Source organism: Salvelinus namaycush, unplaced genomic scaffold, assembly GCF_016432855.1.
Source record: "Salvelinus namaycush isolate Seneca unplaced genomic scaffold, SaNama_1.0 Scaffold1557, whole genome shotgun sequence".
NCBI classification, from domain to species: domain Eukaryota; kingdom Metazoa; phylum Chordata; class Actinopteri; order Salmoniformes; family Salmonidae; genus Salvelinus; species Salvelinus namaycush.
Window position 1 is genome coordinate 29,751 of NW_024058294.1, and position 24,447 is coordinate 54,197.

The following is a 24,447-nucleotide window of genomic DNA, read 5'->3' on the forward strand; positions in this document are numbered from 1 at the left end:
AAAACAGTAAAGACTAAAGTTGGTCATGATGTTTCTCTAAAACACAGAACACTAAAGTTGGTCATAAGCAGAGGTCTAGCAGAGCCAACGTGCAGTTGTATATTTCAACAAGCTGTTCCTGTGTCACATACCGAATAACTGATACCATGAATGTCCTTTACAAGAAAAGACTCAGCTACATAGATGCTGCCAAGATGAAGATGTTGGACCATATTGCAGATGTTCTCTTTGCACAAAGGATGCTAAACAATGGAGAGTTGGAAAGTATCCAGTCTATAGGAGGTACTCATGACAAGGGCCGGGCCCTGATTGACACTGCCAGAAGTAAGGGAGGTATTACTAGTAATAGCTTGATGGCAACATGGGAAAATTACCCTGGATCATCATCAGTAGGTAATGGTAATGTTATGTCACCTAAGGAAATTACCCTGGATCATCCTCAGTAGGTAATGGTAATGTTATGTCACCTAAGGAAATAGTCTCCATTTTTTTGTACAATATAACCCGTGATGATATTGAGAAGATGAAGTTTGTTATGAGCGAGATAGAGATCACGCATCGACACCGCATCAGTGGACCTGCAATATGTGACAGATAGAACCGGGTTAGCAGATGTTATGGCATTACGGAGCTGCAGCACGGGCAGGGTTGAACACCCTGCTCAAGAAAATCGGTCGCAATGACCTGGTGAAGCGAGTCAAAGACAGTGACTGTACTCACACCTCAAGTCAGCTACAACCTGTGGCCTTCGCTACACGCGGCAAGGTTATCAATAAACATCAAGGTGACAGAGAAGGTGTTGAATATACTTTGCGACCTTGACAGAGGACAGTTGAAAAGATTCATATGGACATTGAAACTACCAAGCAGCACGGCTGAGCTTATAAGAAACGCAACTGACCTTGTAAAAGTGCTGAAGGAACATGTTCAACATGACCGGTTACCTGGATACCATTTACAAAACACTGAGGGAAATGAACCAAAACAGCCTGGCAGACCAGTTGAAAACGTACATAGCCGGCCTCAGTCCCTAGGATATGTAGTCAATGATGAACTGTTTTTACTACACTGAACAGTATTAGGTCTATAAATGTCCCTAGGATATGTAGTCAATGATAAACTGTTTTTACTACACTGAACAGTATTAGGTCTATAAATGTCCCTAGGATATGTAGTCAATGATAAACTGTTTTTACTACACTGAACAGTATTAGGTCTATAAATGTCCCTAGGATATGTAGTCAATGATAAACTGTGTTTACTACACTGAACAGTGTTAGGTCTATAAATGTCCCTAGGATATGTAGTCAATGATAAACTGTGTTTACTACACTGAACAGTATTAGGTCTATAAATGTGCCATTGCAAAATGTCTCTATTGAGCTATAGCTGGTGATATGTACCACTGCTTTGTTTTGTGATAAACTGGTCAATAAACCCCAGTGACAACAATGTATACTGTGCATGTCTCTACACACACACACACACACACACACACACACACACACACACACACACACACACACACACACACACGGGCTAAGTAGACTTTCATTATAATGAAGTACAGCCTTTTTGTACATCCCAATCTTTTACCTGCCAACAAATAAATGGTGTTATTCCTGGTTGTTTCAGTTACTCAGTGGCAGTAGTAGGATTATGGTGTTATTCCTGGTTGTTTCAGTTACTCAGTGGCAGTAGTAGGATTATGGTGTTATTCCTGGTTGTTTCAGTTACTCATTGGCAGTAGTAGGATTATGGTGTTATTCCTGGTTGTTTCAGTTACTCAGTGGCAGTAGTAGGATTATGATGTTATTCCTGGTTGTTTCAGTTACTCAGTGGCAGTAGTAGGATTATGGTGTTATTCCTGGTTGTTTCAGTTACTCAGTGGCAGTAGTAGGATTATGGTGTTATTCCTGGTTGTTTCAGTTACTCAGTGGCAGTAGTAGGATTATGGTGTTATTCCTGGTTGTTTCAGTGACTCAGTGGCAGTAGTAGGATTATGGTGTTATTCCTGGTTGTTTCAGTGACTCAGTGGCAGTAGTAGGATTATGGTGTTATTCCTGGTTGTTTCAGTGACTCAGTGGCAGTAGTAGGATTATGGTGTTATTCCTGGTTGTTTCAGTTACTCAGTGGCAGTAGTAGGATTATGGTGTTATTCCTGGTTGTTTCAGTGACTCAGTGGCAGTAGTAGGATTATGGTGTTATTCCTGGTTGTTTCAGTTACTCAGTGGCAGTAGTAGGATTATGGTGTTATTCCTGGTTGTTTCAGTGACTCAGTGGCAGTAGTAGGATTATGGTGTTATTCCTGGTTGTTTCAGTTACTCAGTGGCAGTAGTAGGATTATGGTGTTATTCCTGGTTGTTTCAGTTACTCAGTGGCAGTAGTAGGATTATGGTGTTATTCCTGGTTGTTTCAGTTACTCAGTGGCAGTAGTAGGATTATGGTGTTATTCCTGGTTCTTTCAGTTACTCAGTGGCAGTAGTAGGATTATGGTGTTATTCCTGGTTGTTTCAGTGACTCAGTGGCAGTAGTAGGATTATGGTGTTATTCCTGGTTGTTTCAGTGACTCAGTGGCAGTAGTAGGATTATGGTGTTATTCCTGGTTGTTTCAGTTACTCAGTGGCATAGATTATGGTGTAATTGCTGCACTTACCTGATATCTTGATACTGTTTTAATAGACCTGTGACCATTTATTTGTAGAGTCATCATTATCACTTACCATCATTTAAATGTGTAACCGGTAGACACTTTCCAGCCTTTATTGTATCTGTTCACACCGAAAATGTGCTGGATGAAGAAACATGCCTTATAGATAAGGTTACCTTGTTTACACCAGATCGTGTTTGGGTCAAAACAGGTCCAAAGTCAATCAGCTACTAACAGCTCCCACCTTAGACTCCCAAACAGAAAAGCTTGTTATTCTGTAGTTGACATAGCTAATAGAATGACCTATCTGGTGTGGATGTTTGCTCACCATGGAGATAGCAGTAGCTGGGTGAATCATTCACACTTGGACAGTCTGAGCTTCATTGACATAACAGCTGAAACCCCCCCGGCGTTGGATGTTCCGAGCCCCATATACATAACAGTGGTTGGACCATCTACCTGGGTGTTGGAGCCCCATATACATAACAGTGGTTGGACGATCTACCTTGGTGTTGGAGCCCCATATACATAACAGTGGTTGGACGATCTACCTGGGTGTTGGAGCCCCATATACATAACAGTGGTTGGACGATCTACCTTGCTCTGGGTGTTGGAGCCCCATGGAGATAACATTAGTTGGGTGAGTCATCTGTACTTGGAAAGTGTGAGTTTCATCTGCATAACAGCGGTTGGAAGACCCAGCTGCGGCCGGAGGTGTCAGCTCTGTTTGGATTGTATGAGCAATGTTAGATGAACAGCGGTTGGGCGACTCAGGAGTTATTGGGCGATTCGAGGTTATGTGCATAACATCGGAATGGACAATTCAGCAGTGGTTGGACGTATCGGAAGCCCGTAGAAACAGCAGTGGTTGGACGTATCAGAAGCCCGTAGAAACAGCAGTGGTTAGACGTATCGGAAGCCCGTAGAAACAGCAGTGGTTGGACGTATCGGAAGCCCGTAGAAACAGCAGTGGTTGGACGTATCGGAAGCCCGTAGAAACAGCAGTGGTTGGACGTATCGGAAGCCCGTAGAAACAGCAGTGGTTGGACGTATCGGAAGCCCGTAGAAACAGCAGTGGTTGGACGTATCGGAAGCCCGTAGAAACAGCAGTGGTTGGACGTATCGGAAGCCCGTAGAAACAGCAGTGGTTGGACGTATCGGAAGCCCGTAGAAACAGCAGTGGTTGGACGTATCGGAAGCCCGTAGAAACAGCAGTGGTTGGACGTATCGGAAGCCCGTAGAAACAGCAGTGGTTGGACGTATCGGAAGCCCGTAGAAACAGCAGTGGTTGGACGTATCGGAAGCCCGTAGAAACAGCAGTGGTTGGACGTATCGGAAGCCCGTAGAAACAGCGGTGGTTGGACGTATCGGAAGCCCGTAGAAACAGCAGTGGTTGGACGTATCGGAAGCCCGTAGAAACAGCAGTGGTTGGATACACAACCCACAGTGAGACATTGAAACTAGGTCACCTCAGGTTGACACCTAAGCAGTGAAACAGGAAAGATACATATAGTCTACCTGATGACACATTGTGGTGATTACTTCAAACGGCCTTGAAGCTTTTAGGAGGAGCCTCAGCTACATATATAAGATTAGTTACACAGACAGTGGAAAATTCAGTGTATATTTGCAGCTGAACCATGAACATGGTGTGAAGTACTTTACAAAACAACAAGAATTAGAAACAAAAGATAGAATGTCACATGACGTTTATTCAACATACAATAACAGAGGCGAATGGTACTACCAGCATCCCAATATGGGCCTAAGAGTTGAGGAATATACACAGTTGAGGGAATCTACACCCTCTCCCTTGCACAACATACAGCAGAGAAGGTGGCATGAAAGAGCCTCTAATGACAGGCTGTATGACACAGAGGACCACAACACATATCAACACGACCTTCTGGTTCCACACAATGGACCTGTGTACCCTAGACACCCCCAACCCTTTGACTTAAGACGTAGGTCTGACAAAAACAGGTTACAACAAGGTAGTCATGACATAGGACTGTCACCGAAGACCAAGGGTTACAATGGACTGCCAACTCGGTACAACAAACGGCCACAAAACGTTTGTCATGTCCTACTACAGCAAAGGTGAAACGCCGTATACCTCCGGAATGGATACTGCAACCCTGTAAAGGACAACCTGCCAAAACAAAACGCAAGACTGGTGAGAGACACGGACATCATGACAATGTCAGCAGCAGGCCCCAGCCCACCAGGGGCAGCAGTCGGTCCCACCCCCCAAGGGACAGCATCAGGGCCCAGTCTCCCAGGGACCACAGCCGAGCTCACACCACCAGCGGCAGAGACATGACCCATAGTTCTGTCAACCGTAGGCGAAGCAAAGAACCCAATACAGGCCTTAATGCTCAAAGGTTGTGTCCCGAAGTCTCCTGTAGCAGCGGCCGCAATGGTGGTCTTGGTAGCAGCGTCACATCAGCAAAGATTGACAGATATAAAAACAGGTTTGCTTCACAAAGCCGCAGCATGCCTAGATCACATAGACCGTCCACTGGCCCACATCAGAAACCTGTGACTGTGGACAATATTAAGAAGAGATCGGTCGACATGTCCTACAATCAGCCTGGTTCTCAGTCGAGCGTTAAAAGTGGTTGCAGAAAGAGGGCCTGGATGTTCAACAGGAGACCAAACAACAGTGAAGAAGTAGACAATAGCACATCAGCGGTTCTACACCATGTCACGGATACCAATGAGGAGGCTAACCTACCTAGAGAACCCGGTGCAGATGATAGTGGAGATGAAAGCGGAGATGAAAGCGATGACTCCAGCAGTGGAATCGGGGCTAAAGTACCTAGAGAACCTGGTACAGATGATAGCGGAGATGATAGCGGAGATGAAAGCGATGACTCCAGCAGTGGAATCGGGGCTAAAGTACCTAGAGAACCTGGTACAGATGATAGCGGAGATGAAAGCAACACAAGTTCCTCCAGTGACTCTGTTCACACTAGCGATGATGACAAGGAGGACTGTCACAATTCTGTACCCAAACATGTCGCGGAAAGGGTATCCTCTCCAGTCAAACATAGTGTACCTATCAAACAAAAAAGTACCCGAGTGGCTGGAGTCCAACAAGACCCTGATACTGAACCATGTGTATCTGCTAAACCAGAGTATCAGTATACAGAGGATGCTGCCTGTTCTGGGACAGTATGCACTGTGCCTAATTCCCCCACCACAGATGACACAGAGCCTGTGTCGGCCCCAGCCGGGGCTACCTCTGCTGAGACGCAGACCCAGGAGCCAGACTCTGATGAGACTCAGGCCAATGATGTAGTGTCTGCTGAGACTGTGTCTGCAGAGACTCAGACCCCAGACTCTGATGAGACACAGACCAAAGAGCCAGACTCTGATGAGACTCAGACCAAGGAGCCAGACTCTGATGAGACTCAGACCAAGGAGCCAGACTCTGATGAGACTCAGACCAAGGAGCCAGACTGATGAGACTCAGACCAAGGAGCCAGACTGATGAGACTCAGACCAAGGAGCCAGACTCTGATGAGACTCAGACCAAGGAGCCAGACTCTGATGAGACTCAGACCAAGGAGCTAGACTCTGATGAGACTCAGACCAAGGAGCCAGACTCTGATGAGACTCAGACCAAGGAGCCAGACTGATGAGACTCAGACCAAGGAGCCAGACTGATGAGACTCAGACCAAGGAGCCAGACTCTGATGAGACTCAGACCAAGGAGCCAGACTCTGATGAGACTCAGACCAAGGAGCCAGACTCTGATGAGACTCAGACCAAGGAGCCAGACTGATGAGACTCAGACCAAGGAGCCAGACTCTGATGAGACTCAGACCAAGGAGCCAGACTGATGAGACTCAGACCAAGGAGCCAGACTCTGATGAGACTCAGACCAAGGAGGTAGTGTCTGCTGTACCCAAGCCCCAGTCTACAACTGAACCATCGTTCCAACAACATATTGGTGAAACATGTGAAATGTCTCACAATGTGCCTGAATGTAGAGTTGACCATGCAATTGTATTAGCTGCGCCTGGGTATCAAGATAGGGCTGATGAAGTTGTCTCTGCGACAGAGCACGTAAACAGGGCCGGATGTGCTACCTCAAAGGAGCTTCAGACTGCCGTGGATAGCATCACAGCCATGTCTGGGTGTGATACATCAGAGGAGGTTACTGCTGCCGTGGATAGCATCACAGCCATGTCTGGGTGTGATACATCAGAGGAGGTTACTGCTGCCGTGGATAGCATCACAGCCATGTCTGGGTGTGATACATCAGAGGAGGTTACTGCTGTCTTGGATAGCATCACAGCCATGTCTGGGTGTGATACATCAGAGGAGGTTACTGCTGTCCTTGATAGCATCACAGCCATGTCTGGGTGTGATACATCAGAGGAGGTTACTGCTGTCCTGGATAGCATCACAGCCATGTCTGGGTGTGATACATCAGAGGAGGTTACTGCTGTCCTGGATAGCATCACAGCCATGTCTGGGTGTGATACATCAGAGGAGGTTACTGCTGCCGTGGATAGCATCACAGCCATGTCTGGGTGTGATACATCAGAGGAGGTTACTACTGCTGCTGTGGATAGCATCACAGCCATGTCTGGGTGTGATACATCAGAGGAGGTTACTGCTGCCGTGGATGCATCACAGCCATGTCTGGGTGTGATACATCAGAGGAGGTTACTGCTGTCCTTGATAGCATCACAGCCATGTCTGGGTGTGATACATCAGAGGAGGTTACTGCTGTCCTGGATAGCATCACAGCCATGTCTGGGTGTGATACATCAGAGGAGGTTACTGCTGCCCTGGATAGCATCACAGCCATGTCTGGGTGTGATACATCAGAGGAGGTTACTGCTGCCGTGGATAGCATGACAGCCATGTCTGGGTGTGATACATCAGAGGAGGTTACTGCTGTCCTGGATAGCATCACAGCCATGTCTGGGTGTGATACATCAGAGGAGGTTACTGCTGTCCTGGATAGCATCACAGCCATGTCTGGGTGTGATACATCAGAGGAGGTTACTGCTGTCCTGGATAGCATCACAGCCATGTCTGGGTGTGATACATCAGAGGAGGTTACTGCTGCCTTGGATAGCATCACAGCCATGTCTGGGTGTGATACATCAGAGGAGGTTACTGCTGTCCTGGATAGCATCACAGCCATGTCTGGGTGTGATACATCAGAGGAGGTTACTGCTGTCCTGGATAGCATCACAGCCATGTCTGGGTGTGATACACCAGAGGAGGTTGCTGCTGCCCTGGATAGCATGACATGTGTCACGTAAGTGTAACTATCACACACATTGTGTTATTACTGAATAGTAATGTATTGCCTTTGGGTAGAGGGGTGACTTGTTTCCGCCTTGTGTTACAGGGGTACCGAGAGAGCTCCGGATGATATGCTAACCGATGTGGAATATGCAAACGCCTTTCCAGAGAGTGAAGTGTCCCAAGCATCCGAGCCACATTTCAGTAGGCCACAGTGGAACTTTGACTCTTGTCCAGGTTCAATATTTTCTGCTACAACCGATCTCCTTCCCACTATGAAACCACCTTCAAGCGCCATCTCTAATGTGGTAACCCAGCTTACAGATGTGGAACTCAACACCTTCAACGCCTGTATTGGTGACATGGTCCCTCTCGGGTACACAGACAACTCCATGGCTGCTCTTGAGAGGGTCTGTCGTGAATATGTCTTTCAACAACAACAGCCGGCACAGCCTCTAGAGCCCCAGCAGGTTGAGGTGCATCTGGAAACGTTTCATCAAGTGCCGCAGCAGGAGGCCCGGGTCCTACATCCCCAACAACCAGCATCTCAAGTGCCTGAAACTCCACAGCAGACTGTTGATATACGAGGGTTCAACGTGTGCAAACCCAAGCCAGTGACATCTTTACAGTCGCAAAGGACATTGTTCCCCACACCACCACAATCCGAAGCAGCTGTCACCTATGAAGAATCCGTGCCTGGTCCCAGCCGATATCACCTGTACAGCGACGGGGCTACCGTGTCGTCCATTGCGATGATAATCCCTGTGATGAAACAGTTGATTATATGCGCCACGTGTAAAAAGAAGTTCAACAGAGCGTTCATCTGTAACAACTACTTGATTCAGCTGAACAGGCCCGTGCAATGTGCTTGGGGCTGTGTATTGTGCAGACTGTGTTACAGTGAACAAAGTGGTTGTCGCCTACACAATATATCGTCCACAAGGGCCGCTCTAAGCACCACAGCCAACACCCTTGCCAATTTCCCTGCTCTGGAGAATGTAGGAGACTGGGATCTGGAACTCAACATAGATGATAAGTTCAAGACTGACAAGGAGGTCAACGTCCATGTGCAGCTGATTATGAATGAGGAGCAATCCTCTGGAGTTGACACCCTGCCAAGAGGTATGTATATTTCCATGTATAGATATATCTGTCTATGTCTATGTTATACTACAATGACGAGCCCTGATCATGTAGCTGGACTGACAGTGTTCTCTTCCCGCGCAGCGTTCAACCATCTCATCACAGTGAATGACACCATGTCCTTCAGGTACTGGGTAAGCAAAGCAATGCTAGAAGAGGTGGCCTACAGATATGTCTGTATCCCTCATGTACCTGGGTTCTGGGATCACGTTGTGGTGGGAACCCGTCCCCTTCCCAGAACGGAGAAGCTGATCGGACCTGATGACTCCTTACCGAGATTGTTCAATGTGTCACTTGGGTCCTACAGGTTTCATTGGTGCTGTTTTGTCTTGAAGAAACAGATCATTTTGACTATGTGGTGCACTTCGTTGCCCAGGAGAGGGCAGTCTAAGGTCGTCACAGTTGTGGACAACACACTGAGAAACCTCACCTCGAGCATAGAGTTTAGAAGAATGGTATTCTATCTTTGTAGGTGGTTTACAGCTCAGTACGTGTCACCACAAGACAGGCGGCTTAACCTTGTGTTAGATTGTAAACCCAGTGAAGGTGCTACTTTGCTACTTTGGTCCATGTCATAGCTTTGTTGGCTTCCAGGATTGGGATGGAAACAGTAACACCTCACCTGGCCCAGCAACGGACCAAAGATGATAGCAATTACTGTTTCAATGGCAGGAATGCCAACAGCATGTTCACATGCCCCTCAGATGGTAATTCAGGAGGTAATTACATCGATATTGTTGAGGAGTTTAGCTCCTACCACAACAGTGGCGATGATGGTATTGGTCTCACTCACATGTCCACAACCACAGAGTGTTACAGCTTCCTTTAAAGTAGAGCAATGATGTTTGTATAGTGTTACCTCAGCCTACAAGAGTCTACATGTGGGACCGTGTGGTGACATGATGCCTAAAGGTTATTTTAGGTCTTGTTTGACAATGGGCCCTGACTGATAAAAATTCATATGGTGATGTTCTCAATGTCACATGTTTACGATTTTATACCTTACTTTAATTGACCATATTACACCTGGGTAATGTGTATCGGGTGCACATCTATGTGGATTACTCAGTAGACACTGGTTCTGTGTTGCATTCCCTGCCTTAGTTCTACATGGCCAGGGTCCGTTATCACCGCCAGAGGAATCAGAAGCTAGTTCATTCAGCACAGGGATCTATCTGTGTACTGTCTATTTAGAACTTACAAAGGAAGGTGCTACTCGCCTCCCTATGTCAGTGAATCTGCTGGTGTTTCCATGTGATAGGGTAGTGGGGTATATGGTATCACTGTCGTCGTCGCTGTCCTCATCGTCGCTGTCGTCCTGGTAGTAGTGGTAATAACCACCGCCTCGGTTTAGGTTGCTCAGGGATGTTAGCCTGTCTCAGCCTGTTGCTACACAGACAACATAAGGCTCTGAACAGCATCCAGACCATGCTGGAGGCTCGGCTCATAAGCTGCGCACTTTGTAAGTATACGGGAAAGCACGATGGTATCGTTAACCAGACATCAAACGCTTGATAGTACAGACACCTTGGGCTATCCGATAGGACCGTGCAGGGAGATGACGAGAGCTACTACTAGCGGGTCCAGAGAGCATCTTTTCCGTTGCGAGAAGGAGCTTGCCGAAGCCGCTCTGGAAGACAGAGGGAGCTCCTACGTATTAGACATCTTCAGAAAACGTGAGTCATCGTGAAAGGGTTCAGTGTGACAATGTCGACTACGAGCGTTACGGGTTGATCCCTATCCATCGGGACGTCAACTCCTCGGCTTACGTAAGTAAGGGTTTGGAAGTAAGCATTTCAAGGTAATGCCTACACCTGTTGTGTTTGATGCAGTTGACAAATACAATTTGATTTCATTTCATTTTAACTATGCGTTTAATACACTTTATGTTGGTGTTTCTTTTATTTTGGCAGATACAGTACATGTACTGTATGTCTTTTTGATAGTTATTTTTGTAGAAACTATTGATCCTCTTAGTATTGATATATAGACTATTGATTGAACTATTGAAACTATTGATCCTCTTTGGCTAAATTATGCTCTGTTGTATTTTAAACATTGAGAGCGGGCTCCTGTGGTTGGATTAAAAAAATAATAATAATTGTAAAAAGTATTTATTTTGTATTTGTTTTGCCCCTTGGGCCCCCTACGGGCTTGGTCCCAGCTCCTGAATCACACATTTTACTAGTCACATTTATTTATTATGCAGTTTATATATTTTTATTCATCAATTAATTAAACAAGTGTCCCCCCTACCTCCTCTCCTCCCCATCTGACAAATAACAAAGTGTCCACAGCAGCAGGCCTCTACACTCATTGAGAGTGGGCTCCTGAATGCCCCTGTGGTTGGCGGTTGCAGTAAAACATAAATATATACTACATACTGTATAATATTTTATTTCTCCGGGGCCCAGGGGCAATAGCCCAGGTAAGCCAGCCCTTCCTATGTCAGAAAATAGCCAAGGCCTATTGACCTTATTCCTATGTGTTTCTGGATCAATCAATACAATTTCTGAATCTTTAAAATGTACATTTTGGTGTCTTGAAGTTTCCTATGACCTATAGGCCGAGGGAAATGCATTCATTTTGCAATGTATTAGCCTATTTCTTAGGTCTATAGAATATTTACTACACAAGTGAAATATCAACATCAGTCATGTCGATTGTATAGGATTCCAGCGCCTTGACAGATGCACACACACCACTGTGGTGACACGTCCCCTATATGACTATCTCTGTCCCCACGTTGTGATTGCCACTTTACCGCGCAGAGCCAGAGAGGGAAAATCACTTTCATCTGGAGAAGCTCGTCCGTTAACACGGGGCGGCCCAACTGCAGGTCCCCGCTGTTCCTAAAAGAAAGGTGAGCAATATCATATTTTCAAGAATTGAAATGATATGGAAAGTTATTTTCATGCTGTAGTAAAATTCCACCACCATAAATCGTTGTATTGGTTTATGAACTATGTTAGCCTAGTTAGCTTGTTTGTTGCTAGTGCTAATGTTCGCTCACTATCTAGCTAAAGCACTAGTGAGCCAATTTTGTTGACATTTGGGCGGGTAGCTTGATTAGTTAACATAACTGTTGATAAAGAGACTGATATTTTATGGCTATTTCAGTCAATTCTATCGGTGTGGTTATAAGTAACATGCATAGACAGCTAAATGGGACACGTGATCCCCATAGATGAACTTGAGACGGTAGCAGTTTGATAACATTAGATGGTGTTAGTTTAGCGAGCTAAAGTTGGCTGGCTGGAAACCAGGTGTTGTGCACCCCACCTTGCATCTCATAGCAGAGTGGAAGAGGGAAAGTCACAGATGGCATTTTTTACTGCTTCTAACGTGCTTGTTTTGTAGTCATCTAACAAACATACATTATGTCTCTTATAAATTGTAGGTTAAGCCATGAATGTTGATTGTCTGACAGCCTTGGTATATAGTTAAGCAGTAAAGCACAAGGAAAGGTTGAGGACTGTTCTTACGTAAGAGGCAACGCGGAGTGCCTGCCTGGTTACAGCCCTTAGCCTTGGTATATTGGCCATATACCACAAACCCCCGAGGTGCCTTATTTCTTAAATATACCACAGTTTCAGCCAATCAACATCCAGGACCCAAACTACCCAGTTTATAATGTCTGCTTTATTCCACAGATTAAGGATTTGAGTTGGCCTGACGGAGAGATCTTCCAGGCGACTCCGGCCCATGGAGGATGCAGAGCATCACATCAGATCAAACATTGATAAACCAGTACTTTACCAGCGTTTTATCAATATCTTTAAAGGTAAGGTGAAGATTGAATATATTTCTGACAGTCCTAAATATGACAGCTATGAATTAGATGAATCAGATGTACATTTTAGAGGTTAGTGGGAAACAGTGAATTGGGATATATGGGCACAGTCACCCAGGAAAAAAGGTTTAAAGGAATAGCTTGCCATGTCTTTGTATTATGGTCATAGGATTCTTAAAGGTCCACTACAGTCACACGATGCTCCATCTGAAATCTCCTTCCACCTGAAAAGGCCCACCTTGAAAACCAATCATTGGTTTAGAAGACAAAGTAAGAGTGACAACTGAATCTAGCCTCTTGAAAGACAGAGCAGCGCATCCCCCTCCCTAAACCCCCTGCTGCACCCCTGAACCTCATTTTGATTGGCAGTGATATGTGTGAGATCACTTTTAGACAGTGTGAGGTCATTTTATGAGAACAGTTGGTTTTGGAGAAGCTTGGGAAGTTGAATGGGGTGATCATGTGACCGGAGTGGACCTCCAGACAGTGATTATTCTCTGTAATAATTAACTAGCACAATGCAATATCTCCTAATGTTTGTATTTTGTGTCTGCTAAGGACGGGGAGTTTTTGCCACTGAATTCATATCCAAAGGAGACTTTGTTGTGGAGTACCGAGGTGAACTGCTTACACAACAGGAGGGCGAGGTCCGAGCTGATCACTACAATGATTCTGCAAAGGTGTTTCTTTTCGATTTCCAATGGAAAGGAAGAACATGGTGGTAAGTAGGATTGATGAGAACAAAATAAACATATTAATGCCTTTTGAGATCTAAAAAAAGCAACAACATTAAAATGGAGACAGACATTTAAATGGTTGGTGGCACAATATGCACTGTAGGCCTATCTCAGGCCCAGATACTAATTTGACCTTGTCCCTGACCTAAACAGACAGGAACAATATTAGTCTTCAAACCAACTGGTTCGCTATCAGAGCATCTGCACTCCTTTGTTAAACAACGCGTTAGGGACTTTTCTGCCCCTTTTCTGGAATAGAAACCCTGTGCTGCAATATCTTCATTAAACTGTGACATGTTATGTTTCTATGCAGCATTGATGCATCTGAAGAAGACTCCTCCCTTGGGAGACTCGTTAATGATGATCACTAAAGACTCAATCTCAAAATGAAGGCCATACAAGCAAACGATGAGCCACACTTGTGCCTCTTCGCGACTCGAGATATTGCAGCTGGCGAAGAGTTGACTTATAGTTACGGTGATTCAGACTGGCCATGGAGAACACAGGTGAGGAACTTTTTTTTTTAAGATGCTAGATGAAATTACCACCCATCTTCATTAAACACAGGAGAGGAACTCTCTTTATTAAGATGCTAGATGAAATTACCACCCATCTTCATTAAACACAGGAGAGGAACTCTCTTTATTAAGATGCTAGATGAAATTACCCCCCATCTTGGAAGAGCCGGGATGATGAGCAATTCACTACCCTGTCATGCAATATGTTGTGATGCAGACAGTGTCTCTTAACTACTAAGATGTAATTGATGTCTAATTGTTGTCTTGGTTCACTTATTTCAGGTCATCAAAACTGAATTGTCGTCCAGCCCAGAACCTGGTAAGAACTTTACTAAAGATCAATATGAGTTTCTATCTTCACATTTACTATTTCACTTTCACAAATATACATTTATAGTCTAACATCAATTGCACTGGAATGCAGTGCACTTGTTACATACATCAAAAGTTAACTAAATATACAATACATTGAAATATATGAAATAAAAACCTTATCAATAAGAACTCAGTAGTTAGGCTCTTGTGGGCTCATTTAGTAGCCCAACTCATGAGGGTATTGCTCTTCTCCTGAAAAGTTCAGTCCTGCATCTGACCAGAATAGGATGTTCAAAACTAAACGCTACACCAGGCATTTCCTGTGTGCTTTCTTATACAGTAGGTCCCCAGATGTATACAATGCATTAGATCACGTTTTTTGATTTGAGGGGATTTTTCAGTGTTTTAAAAATGTTGATTATGTTTCAGCATCCAGGGGTTTGTCAGTTTCTACAAAAACAGTCTCTTAGTGCATAGATGTCTGTGACTATTTTGCCTGTTGGTCACAGGCTGGGAGCAGAACAGGGGCTGTGGCAGAGCAGAGCACTTAGGGGTGAAGTCCCTTGCTCAAAGGCAAAACAGCAGTAGGTAGTACACAGGGATACACCGGTAACCCACCGGCTTCAATATCCCCGTATACTACCTACTGCCGTTGTGCCCATCAGCAAGGCACTTTACAACACACACATCACAGGCTGATAGCAGGACAGGGGCTGTGGCAGAGCATCAGAGCCCATCAGAAAGGCACTTTACAACACACACATCACAGGCTGATAGCAGGACAGGGGCTGTGGCAGAGCATCAGAGCCCATCAGAAAGGCACTTTACAACACACACATCACAGGCTGATAGCAGGACAGGGGCTCCATAAAGTGATTGTTCTCTGTAATAATTAACTAGCACAATGTAATAACTCCTAATGTTTGTATTTTTGTGTCTGCTAAGGACGACACGTTTTTGCCAATGAATTCCTGTATACAGTCGGCCCCCAGATGTAAACAATGCATTAGATCAGGGGTCGGCAACTAGGTTTGGCCTTGGGACAATTTCTTTCTGAGCTAATAGTAGCAGACCAGAACATAATTAGTATAATAACAGCCCAATTCATAGACCTATACAACGCTACAAATTATACACAATTTAACACCTGCTGGTTAGTATATTAATTCGATGTCAATAACATCACAATTTCCATCTGATTACACTGATAAAATCACCAGTCTATTAAATTTGTATTTTTTTATTCTCTGTGCATTCTTATAATATTTCTTGTTTCAACAAAACTGTTGCTGTTAGCAAATTATTCGATCTTAGACGTGCTTATGAATCAAAGCACGGTACTTTCAAAAGTTACCTTTCCACTCAGAGGCCTGACTGACACGGAGAAATGTATGTGTCAACTGCTGGCTACTCGTCCGTTGTTTAACCCAACAACAGAAGGTCACAACTGCTGGCTACTCGTCCGTTGCTTAACCCAACAACAGAAGGTCACAACTGCTGGCTACTCGTCCGTTGTTTAACCCAACAACAGAAGGTCACAACTGCTGGCTACTCGTCCGTTGTTTAACCCAACAACAGAAGGTCACAACTGCTGGCTACTCGTCCGTTGTTTAACCCAACAACAGAAGATCACAACTGCTGGCTACTCGTCCGTTGTTTAACCCAACAACAGAAGGTCACAACTGCTGGCTACTCGTCCGTTGCTTAACCCAACAACAGAAGGTCACAACTGCTGGCTACTCGTCCGTTGTTTAACCCAACAACAGAAGGTCACAACTGCTGGCTACTCGTCCGTTGTTTAACCCAACAACAGAAGGTCACAACTGCTGGCTACTCGTCCGTTGTTTAACCCAACAACAGAAGGTCACAACTGCTGGCTACTCGTCCGTTGTTTAACCCAACAACAGAAGGTCACAACTGCTGGCTACTCGTCCGTTGCTTAACCCAACAACAGAAGATCACAACTGCTGGCTACTCGTCCGTTGTTTAACCCAACAACAGAAGGTCACAACTGCTGGCTACTCGTCCGTTGTTTAACCCAACAACAGAAGGTCACAACTGCTTCCCTAAAAGCTGTCAGGGTTTAAACATCTTATCTTTTCAGAAAGTGAATAGCAAATTCCATTTTATGTCTCCTCGAATATAGAGGCTGCAGCTCAGCCTCACAGCCATAGAGACGATCCTTATGGCGGCAGAAGGGCAAAGACCGGCCTTGGCTGTAGGTCAGCCTCACAGTCATAGAGACGATCCTTATGGAGGCAGAACGGCAGAGACCGGCCTTGGCTGTAGGTCAGCCTCACAGTCATAGAGACGATCCTTATGGAGACAGAACGGCAAAGACCGGCCTTGGCTGTAGGTCAGCCTCACAGTCATAGAGACGATCCTTATGGAGGCAGAACGGTAAAGACCGGCCTTGGCTGTAGGTCAGCCTCACAGTCATAGAGACGATCCTTATGGAGGCAGAACGGCAAAGACCGGCCTTGGCTGTAGGTCAGCCTCACAGTCATAGAGACGATCCTTATGGAGGCAGAACGGCCTTGGCTGTAGGTCAGCCTCACAGTCATAGAGACGATCCTTATGGCGGCAGAACGGCAAAGACCGGCCTTGGCTGTAGGTCAGCCTCACAGTCATAGAGACGATCCTTATGGAGACAGTCCGGCAAAGACCGGCCTTGGCTGTAGGTCAGCCTCACAGTCATAGAGACGATCCTTATGGCGGCAGAACGGCAAAGACCGGCCTTGGCTGTAGGTCAGGCAGTATTATACACTATTCGGATGAGATTCGATTTACTGGGGGAGGTCGGGTAATGTAATTATGTGCACGAGCACGAAACACCATATATGTAATTTTTGTCCTGTCTAAATCTGCCATGTCGGTCATCTTTAATTCCAACCAGAATAGCCTCATGTTTTTTTGGTCTCCTGAATGTACTAGTCCCATGAGAATCGACATCAGGTTTTATTTGTCTCATGCTCCGAATACAACAGGTGCTTACTTACAAGCCCCTAACCAACAATGCAGTTCAAGAAATAGAGTTAAGAAAATATTTACTAAATAAAATAAGTCAGAGTTCGCAGACACATCTCCCCCCGCATCAGTATAGAAAGGGTCCCTAACAAACTGCGTCAAACTGCAGTGGGGCGGCAGGTAGCCTAGTGGTTAGAGGCAGGTAGCCTAGTGGTTAGAGGCAGGTAGCCTAGTGGTTAGAGGCAGGTAGCCTAGTGGTTAGAGGCAGGTAGCCTAGTGGTTAGAACGTTGAACTAGTAACTGAAAGGTTGCAAAATCGAATCCCCGAGCTGACTAGGTAACAATCTGTTGTTCTGCCCCTGAACAAGGCAGTTAACCCACTGTTCAGGGGCTGTCATTTAAAATAAGAATTTGTTCTTAACTGACTTGCCTAGTTAAATAAAGGTAAAACAAATTTGAAAAAATCACCTTTGTGGGGAGACTAAACTCATCAAATCTTGTTGAAAAGTTCACTTTCAGTTTAACTGAAAACTGACAGCTTAGCCAACATTCTTTTGCCTTTTTTCTGCCTTGACCTTTTCTATTGTCCAGCCAGCCTTCTATAGTTACCTGTGTGTAGGTAAAAGGTTTTGGGGGGCTCAAATCAGAGGATAAAAGTAAAGCAGTCCATTTTTCAATCATGTCAATAACTGTTTTATCCTCCCTGTAGTCCCAAATTAAGTCCAAGTGATTGATGATGTCACTCAATAAACAATCCTCAGCTACAAACTCCTCATCAAGCATTTACACCAGTATTGACAGGACCCGGTAATCATTTACACCAGTATTGACAGGACCCGGTAATCATTTACACCAGTATTGTCAGGACCCGGTAATCATTTACACCAGTATTGACAGGACCCGGTAATCATTTACACCAGTATTGACAGGACCCGGTAATCATTTACACCAGTATTGACAGGACGCGGTAATCATTTACACCAGTATGTGTTGGGTTTTTTGTGGCGGCAATTGCAGAGAAATGCAATGATCTCCTTCCTAAACTCTCATACTCTCTTGAGAGCATTAGCCCTACCCTTACTTAGTATGTATCCCTTATTACTATCAATGGCTACATCAAGATTGTGACTCTACAAACTTGTTGGATACATTTGTAGTTTGTTTTTGTTGTTTCTGATGTATTTTATGCCCAATTAAAATGAATTCTAAATAATATATTGTGTAATTTTGGAGTCCTCTTTATTGTAAATAAGACTAATGTTTTGTAAACACTTTTGCCTGCCCCCACCCCATTGGATATGTTTCATGCTGAATGTCCATCAGTCAGCTACCCTCCCCTTAGTCAGCTACCCTCCCCTTAGTCAGCTACCCTCCCCTTAGTCAGCTACCCTCCCCTTAGTCAGCTCCTGAACAGTGGGTTAACTGCCTTGTTCAGGGGCAGAACAACAGATTGCTACCCTCCCCTTAGTCAGCTCCTGAACAGTGGGTTAACTGCCTTGTTCAGGGGCAGAACAACAGATTGCTACCCTCCCCTTAGTCAGCTCCTGAACAGTGGGTTAACTGCCTTGTTCAGGGGCAGAACAACAGATTGCTACCCTCCCCTTAGTCAGCTCCTGAACAGTGGGTTAACTGCCTTGTTCAGGGGCAGAACAACAGATTGCTACCCTCCCCTTAGTCAGCTCCTGAACAGTGGGTTAACTGCCTTGTTCAGGGGCAGAACAACAGATTGCTACCCTCCCCTTAGTCAGCTCCTGAACAGTGGGTTAACTGCCTTGTTCAGGGGCAGAACAACAGATTGCTACCCTCCCCTTAGTCAGCTCCTGAACAGTGGGTTAACTGCCTTGTTCAGGGGCAGAACAACAGATTGCTACCCTCCCCTTAGTCAGCTCCTGAACAGTGGGTTAACTGCCTTGTTCAGGGGCAGAACAACAGATTGCTACCCTCCCCTTAGTCAGCTCCTGAACAGTGGGTTAACTGCCTTGTTCAGGGGCAGAACAACAGATTGCTACCCTCCCCTTAGTCAGCTCCTGAACAGTGGGTTAACTGCCTTGTTCAGGGGCAGAACAACAGATTGCTACCCTCCCCTTAGTCAGCTCCTGAACAGTGGGTTAACTGCCTTGTTCAGGGGCAGAACAACAGATTGCTACCCTCCCCTTAGTCAGCTCCTGAACAGTGGGTTAACTGCCTTGTTCAGGGGCAGAACAACAGATTGCTACCCTCCCCTTAGTCAGCTCCTGAACAGTGGGTTAACTGCCTTGTTCAGGGGCAGAACAACAGATTGCTACCCTCCCCTTAGTCAGCTCCTGAACAGTGGGTTAACTGCCTTGTTCAGGGGCAGAACAACAGATTGCTACCCTCCCCTTAGTCAGCTCCTGAACAGTGGGTTAACTGCCTTGTTCAGGGGCAGAACAACAGATTGCTACCCTCCCCTTAGTCAGCTCCTGAACAGTGGGTTAACTGCCTTGTTCAGGGGCAGAACAACAGATTGCTACCCTCCCCTTAGTCAGCTCCTGAACAGTGGGTTAACTGCCTTGTTCAGGGGCAGAACAACAGATTGCTACCCTCCCCTTAGTCAGCTCCTGAACAGTGGGTTAACTGCCTTGTTCAGGGGCAGAACAACAGATTGCTACCCTCCCCTTAGTCAGCTCCTGAACAGTGGGTTAACTGCCTTGTTCAGGGGCAGAACAACAGATTGCTACCCTCCCCTTAGTCAGCTCCTGAACAGTGGGTTAACTGCCTTGTTCAGGGGCAGAACAACAGATTGCTACCCTCCCCTTAGTCAGCTCCTGAACAGTGGGTTAACTGCCTTGTTCAGGGGCAGAACAACAGATTGCTACCCTCCCCTTAGTCAGCTCCTGAACAGTGGGTTAACTGCCTTGTTCAGGGGCAGAACAACAGATTGCTACCCTCCCCTTAGTCAGCTCCTGAACAGTGGGTTAACTGCCTTGTTCAGGGGCAGAACAACAGATTGCTACCCTCCCCTTAGTCAGCTCCTGAACAGTGGGTTAACTGCCTTGTTCAGGGGCAGAACAACAGATTGCTACCCTCCCCTTAGTCAGCTCCTGAACAGTGGGTTAACTGCCTTGTTCAGGGGGCAGAACAACAGATTGCTACCCTCCCCTTAGTCAGCTCCTGAACAGTGGGTTAACTGCCTTGTTCAGGGGCAGAACAACAGATTGCTACCCTCCCCTTAGTCAGCTCCTGAACAGTGGGTTAACTGCCTTGTTCAGGGGCAGAACAACAGATTGCTACCCTCCCCTTAGTCAGCTCCTGAACAGTGGGTTAACTGCCTTGTTCAGGGGCAGAACAACAGATTGCTACCCTCCCCTTAGTCAGCTCCTGAACAGTGGGTTAACTGCCTTGTTCAGGGGGCAGAACAACAGATTGCTACCCTCCCCTTAGTCAGCTCCTGAACAGTGGGTTAACTGCCTTGTTCAGGGGCAGAACAACAGATTGCTACCCTCCCCTTAGTCAGCTCCTGAACAGTGGGTTAACTGCCTTGTTCAGGGGCAGAACAACAGATTGCTAGCCTCCCCTTAGTCAGCTCCTGAACAGTGGGTTAACTGCCTTGTTCAGGGGCAGAACAACAGATTGCTAGCCTCCCCTAAGCTCAGGACAACATCTGTGGATATCCTTTTATACACCGCTATCTAGAACCTAAAAGGGATCTTTGGCTGTCCCCCATGGGATTGTGGGTGTGTACTGAGCATTAGCCTACAAAATTGGTAATGGAATGATTACAAATCATCAGGACATGATTGTACAGCTATTGGTTTGGTAAATAAGAGTTGATATGTTGGAGTGAAACAGGTCAGGTTTTCAGTGATCAGACAATCTATTCAGTAAAACAAATGTGTCAATTCTGATTTGATTTGATGATTTCAGCTCAAACAAATGCTTGGATATGATTCTGAAGACTCAATCAGCAGCATCGAAATAACAGAAGATGAGTATGTGTCAGGAACAGAAAGTGAAAGTGAGAGCAGTTTAGAGAAATGTAATGCATTGAAGGACAAATGCCTCACTAAAGCCAGATCTGCACCTAAATATGGCCGTCTTGACAAAGGCATAGTTGGATATGACCCTGAAGACTCAATCAGCAGTATAGAAATAACAGATGATGAATATGTGACCTTATTTGCCTACCGTCTGTAAGCGGTTAGTGTCTTAGCGACCGTTCCACAGGTGCATGTTCATTAATTGTTTATGGTTCATTGAACAAGCATGGGAAACAGTGTTTAAACCTTTAACAATGAAGTTCTGTGAAGTTATTTGGATTTTACGAATTATCTTTGAAAGACAGGGTCTTGAAAGAGGGACATTTATTTTTTTGCTGAGTTTATATAGTACTAGAACAGTGACAAAGCCATTTGTTCCTTGTAAGTAGGGGTGTAACGGTTCACCAAACCCACTGTTCACTATGTTTTGGGGTGACGGTTCAATTTTTCCGGTACAGCGGAAAAATAAAATGCCATTACAATGTTCAGCGTTCACAATGTTCCCGGGATTGTATGTTGTGAAAGGATTGTTATGTTGGGTCTCAAGTTTTCACTCTGATGCTGCGTTTGTAACCATGTGGGAGGTGGGAATTGACCAGTTGTCTTAAATCCTATTTGGATGCATTCATGTAATTTCATCGTATTGATAAACGGCGATTGGCTAACGGCCAACAACTGCGTCAACCATAAAGTACAGCTATCAATCTTGTAAACAAATTATAGAGTTCAAAAACAGATAGCTTTTTATAAATAATGTTTTGTTGCATTTAACTGCCAAAAATGCCTTTTATAAAAAACATTTTCTTAGTAGGTGACGTCAGAGGTCACCATGTGGTAGAAGTGGGAGCTCAGGATGATGAGTTTAGTAATTACCAGTCAGAGGTCACCATGTGGTAGAAGTGGGAGCTCAGGATGATGAGTTTAGTAATTACCAGTTAGAGGTCACCATGTGGTAGAAGTGGGAGCTCAGGATGATGAGTTTAGTAATTACCAGTTAGAGGTCACCATGTGGTAGAAGTGGGAGCTCAGGATGATGAGTTTAGTAATTACCAGTCAGAGGTCACCATGTGGTAGAAGTGGGAGCTCAGGATGATGAGTTTAGTAATTACCAGTTAGAGGTCACCATGTGGTAGAAGTGGGAGCTCAGGATGATGAGTTTAGTAATTACCAGTCAGAGGTCACCATGTGGTAGAAGTGGGAGCTCAGGATGATGAGTTTAGTAATTACCAGTCAGAGGTCACCATGTGGTAGAAGTGGGAGCTCAGGATGATGAGTTTAGTAATTACCAGTCAGAGGTCACCATGTGGTAGAAGTGGGAGCTCAGGATGATGAGTTTAGTAATTACCAGTTAGAGGTCACCATGTGGTAGAAGTGGGAGCTCAGGATGATGAGTTTAGTAATTACCAGTCAGAGGTCACCATGTGGTAGAAGTGGGAGCTCAGGATGATGAGTTTAGTAATTACCAGTTAGAGGTCACCATGTGGTAGAAGTGGGAGCTCAGGATGATGAGTTTAGTAATTACCAGTTAGAGGTCACCATGTGGTAGAAGTGGGAGCTCAGGATGATGAGTTTAGTAATTACCAGTCAGAGGTCACCATGTGGTAGAAGTGGGAGCTCAGGATGATGAGTTTAGTAATTACCAGTTAGAGGTCACCATGTGGTAGAAGTGGGAGCTCAGGATGATGAGTTTAGTAATTACCAGTTAGAGGTCACCATGTGGTAGAAGTGGGAGCTCAGGATGATGAGTTTAGTAATTACCAGTCAGAGGTCACCATGTGGTAGAAGTGGGAGCTCAGGATGATGAGTTTAGTAATTACCAGTCAGAGGTCACCATGTGGTAGAAGTGGGAGCTCAGGATGATGAGTTTAGTAATTACCAGTTAGAGGGCCTTTTCAAGTGGGTTATTCCCAGTGTTATGTAATAAATTACCACTAGTAATTACCAGTTAGAGGGCCTTTTCAAGTGGATTTTTCCCAGTGTTATGTAATAAATTACCACTAGTAATTACCAGTTAGAGGGTCTTTTCAAGTGGATTTTTCCCAGTGTTATTTTATAATAAATTGCCACTTCCCACTTGGTAACAAATGCACCATGTTATTGCCTCCTTCAGTGCCTCATAAAGGGGTCTTGTCTGTAGCACGGTACATCTCCCACTCCGGGGTCATGTGAAAGCCTTGCCCCCACTAAGCCATGTGTCCTAAATCATTTCCCAGTGTGTCTTGACTTTTCTAGTGAACTGTAGCATTACCACCCATGACTGTATTTGTTAGTGACAGAGACAGTTGTTGAATTCGTTCATTTTCAGGACTGTGGCCTTAACCAAGTTAGTTCCTAGGCATGTAGTATATTCAAAGTATTTGACAATACATTGCATATCTCTGAATGTACATTTGATATTTTTGTACTCCAGGGAACTATACTGTACCCTTATTTCTACGTGTCTGTATGCCTGTCCGCCCGTCTGTCCCTCTTCCTGCCTGTCCACCCGTCTGTCCCTCTTCCTGCCTGTCCGCCCGTCTGTCCCTCTTCCTGCCTGCCCGCCCGTCTGTCCCTCTTCCTGCCTGTCCGCCCGTCTGTCCCTCTTCCTGCCTGCCCGCCCGCCCGTCCCTCTTCCTGCCTGTCCGCCCGTCTGTCCCTCTTCCTGCCTGTCCGCCCGTCTGTCCCTCTTCCTGCCTGCCCGCCCGTCTGTCCCTCTTCCTGCCTGCCCGCCCGTCTGTCCCTCTTCCTGCCTGCCCGCCCGTCTGTCCCTCTTCCTGCCTGTTCGCCCGTCTGTCCCTCTTCCTGCCTGTCCGCCCGTCTGTCCCTCTTCCTGCCTGTCCGCCCGTCTGTCCCTCTTCCTGCCTGTCCGCCCGTCTGTCCCTCTTCCTGCCTGTCCGCCCGTCTGTCCCTCTTCCTGCCTGTCCTCCCGTCTGTCCCTCTTCCTGCCTGTCCGCCCGTCTGTCCCTCTTCCTGCCTGTCCACCCGTCTGTTCCTCTTCCTGCCTGTCCGCCCGTCTGTCCCTCTTCCTGCCTGTCCGCCCGTCTGTCCCTCTTCCTGCCTGCCCGCCTCCCTGTTT

At 45.8% G+C, this 24,447-nt stretch overlaps 1 protein-coding gene and 2 long non-coding RNA genes across 3 annotated transcripts in view; all 3 read left to right on the forward strand.

Moving 5' to 3' along the window:
• LOC120037055 (NLR family CARD domain-containing protein 3-like) overlaps window positions 1–9,455 on the forward strand; it is a gene marked incomplete at its 5' end in the record, with an annotated part of 29,981 nt that extends 20,526 nt beyond the window's left edge. The window contains 2 exons of the mRNA XM_038983269.1: window positions 8,214–8,988; window positions 9,372–9,455. Of these exons, the coding sequence (XP_038839197.1) occupies window positions 8,214–8,988; window positions 9,372–9,455 (859 nt within the window). The remainder of the gene's footprint in view (window positions 1–8,213; window positions 8,989–9,371) is intronic.
• A 2,443-nt stretch (window positions 9,456–11,898) lies between these two features.
• Window positions 11,899–13,515, forward strand: LOC120037052. The gene is made up of 3 exons (XR_005474744.1): window positions 11,899–11,927; window positions 12,718–12,848; window positions 13,416–13,515. It is a non-coding gene; the product is annotated as an uncharacterized LOC120037052 (long non-coding RNA).
• Window positions 13,516–13,521: 6 nt separating this feature from the next.
• LOC120037054 lies at window positions 13,522–14,422 on the forward strand. The gene is made up of 3 exons (XR_005474745.1): window positions 13,522–13,578; window positions 13,908–14,100; window positions 14,395–14,422. It is a non-coding gene; the product is annotated as an uncharacterized LOC120037054 (long non-coding RNA).
• The last annotated feature ends 10,025 nt before the right edge of the window (window positions 14,423–24,447 follow it).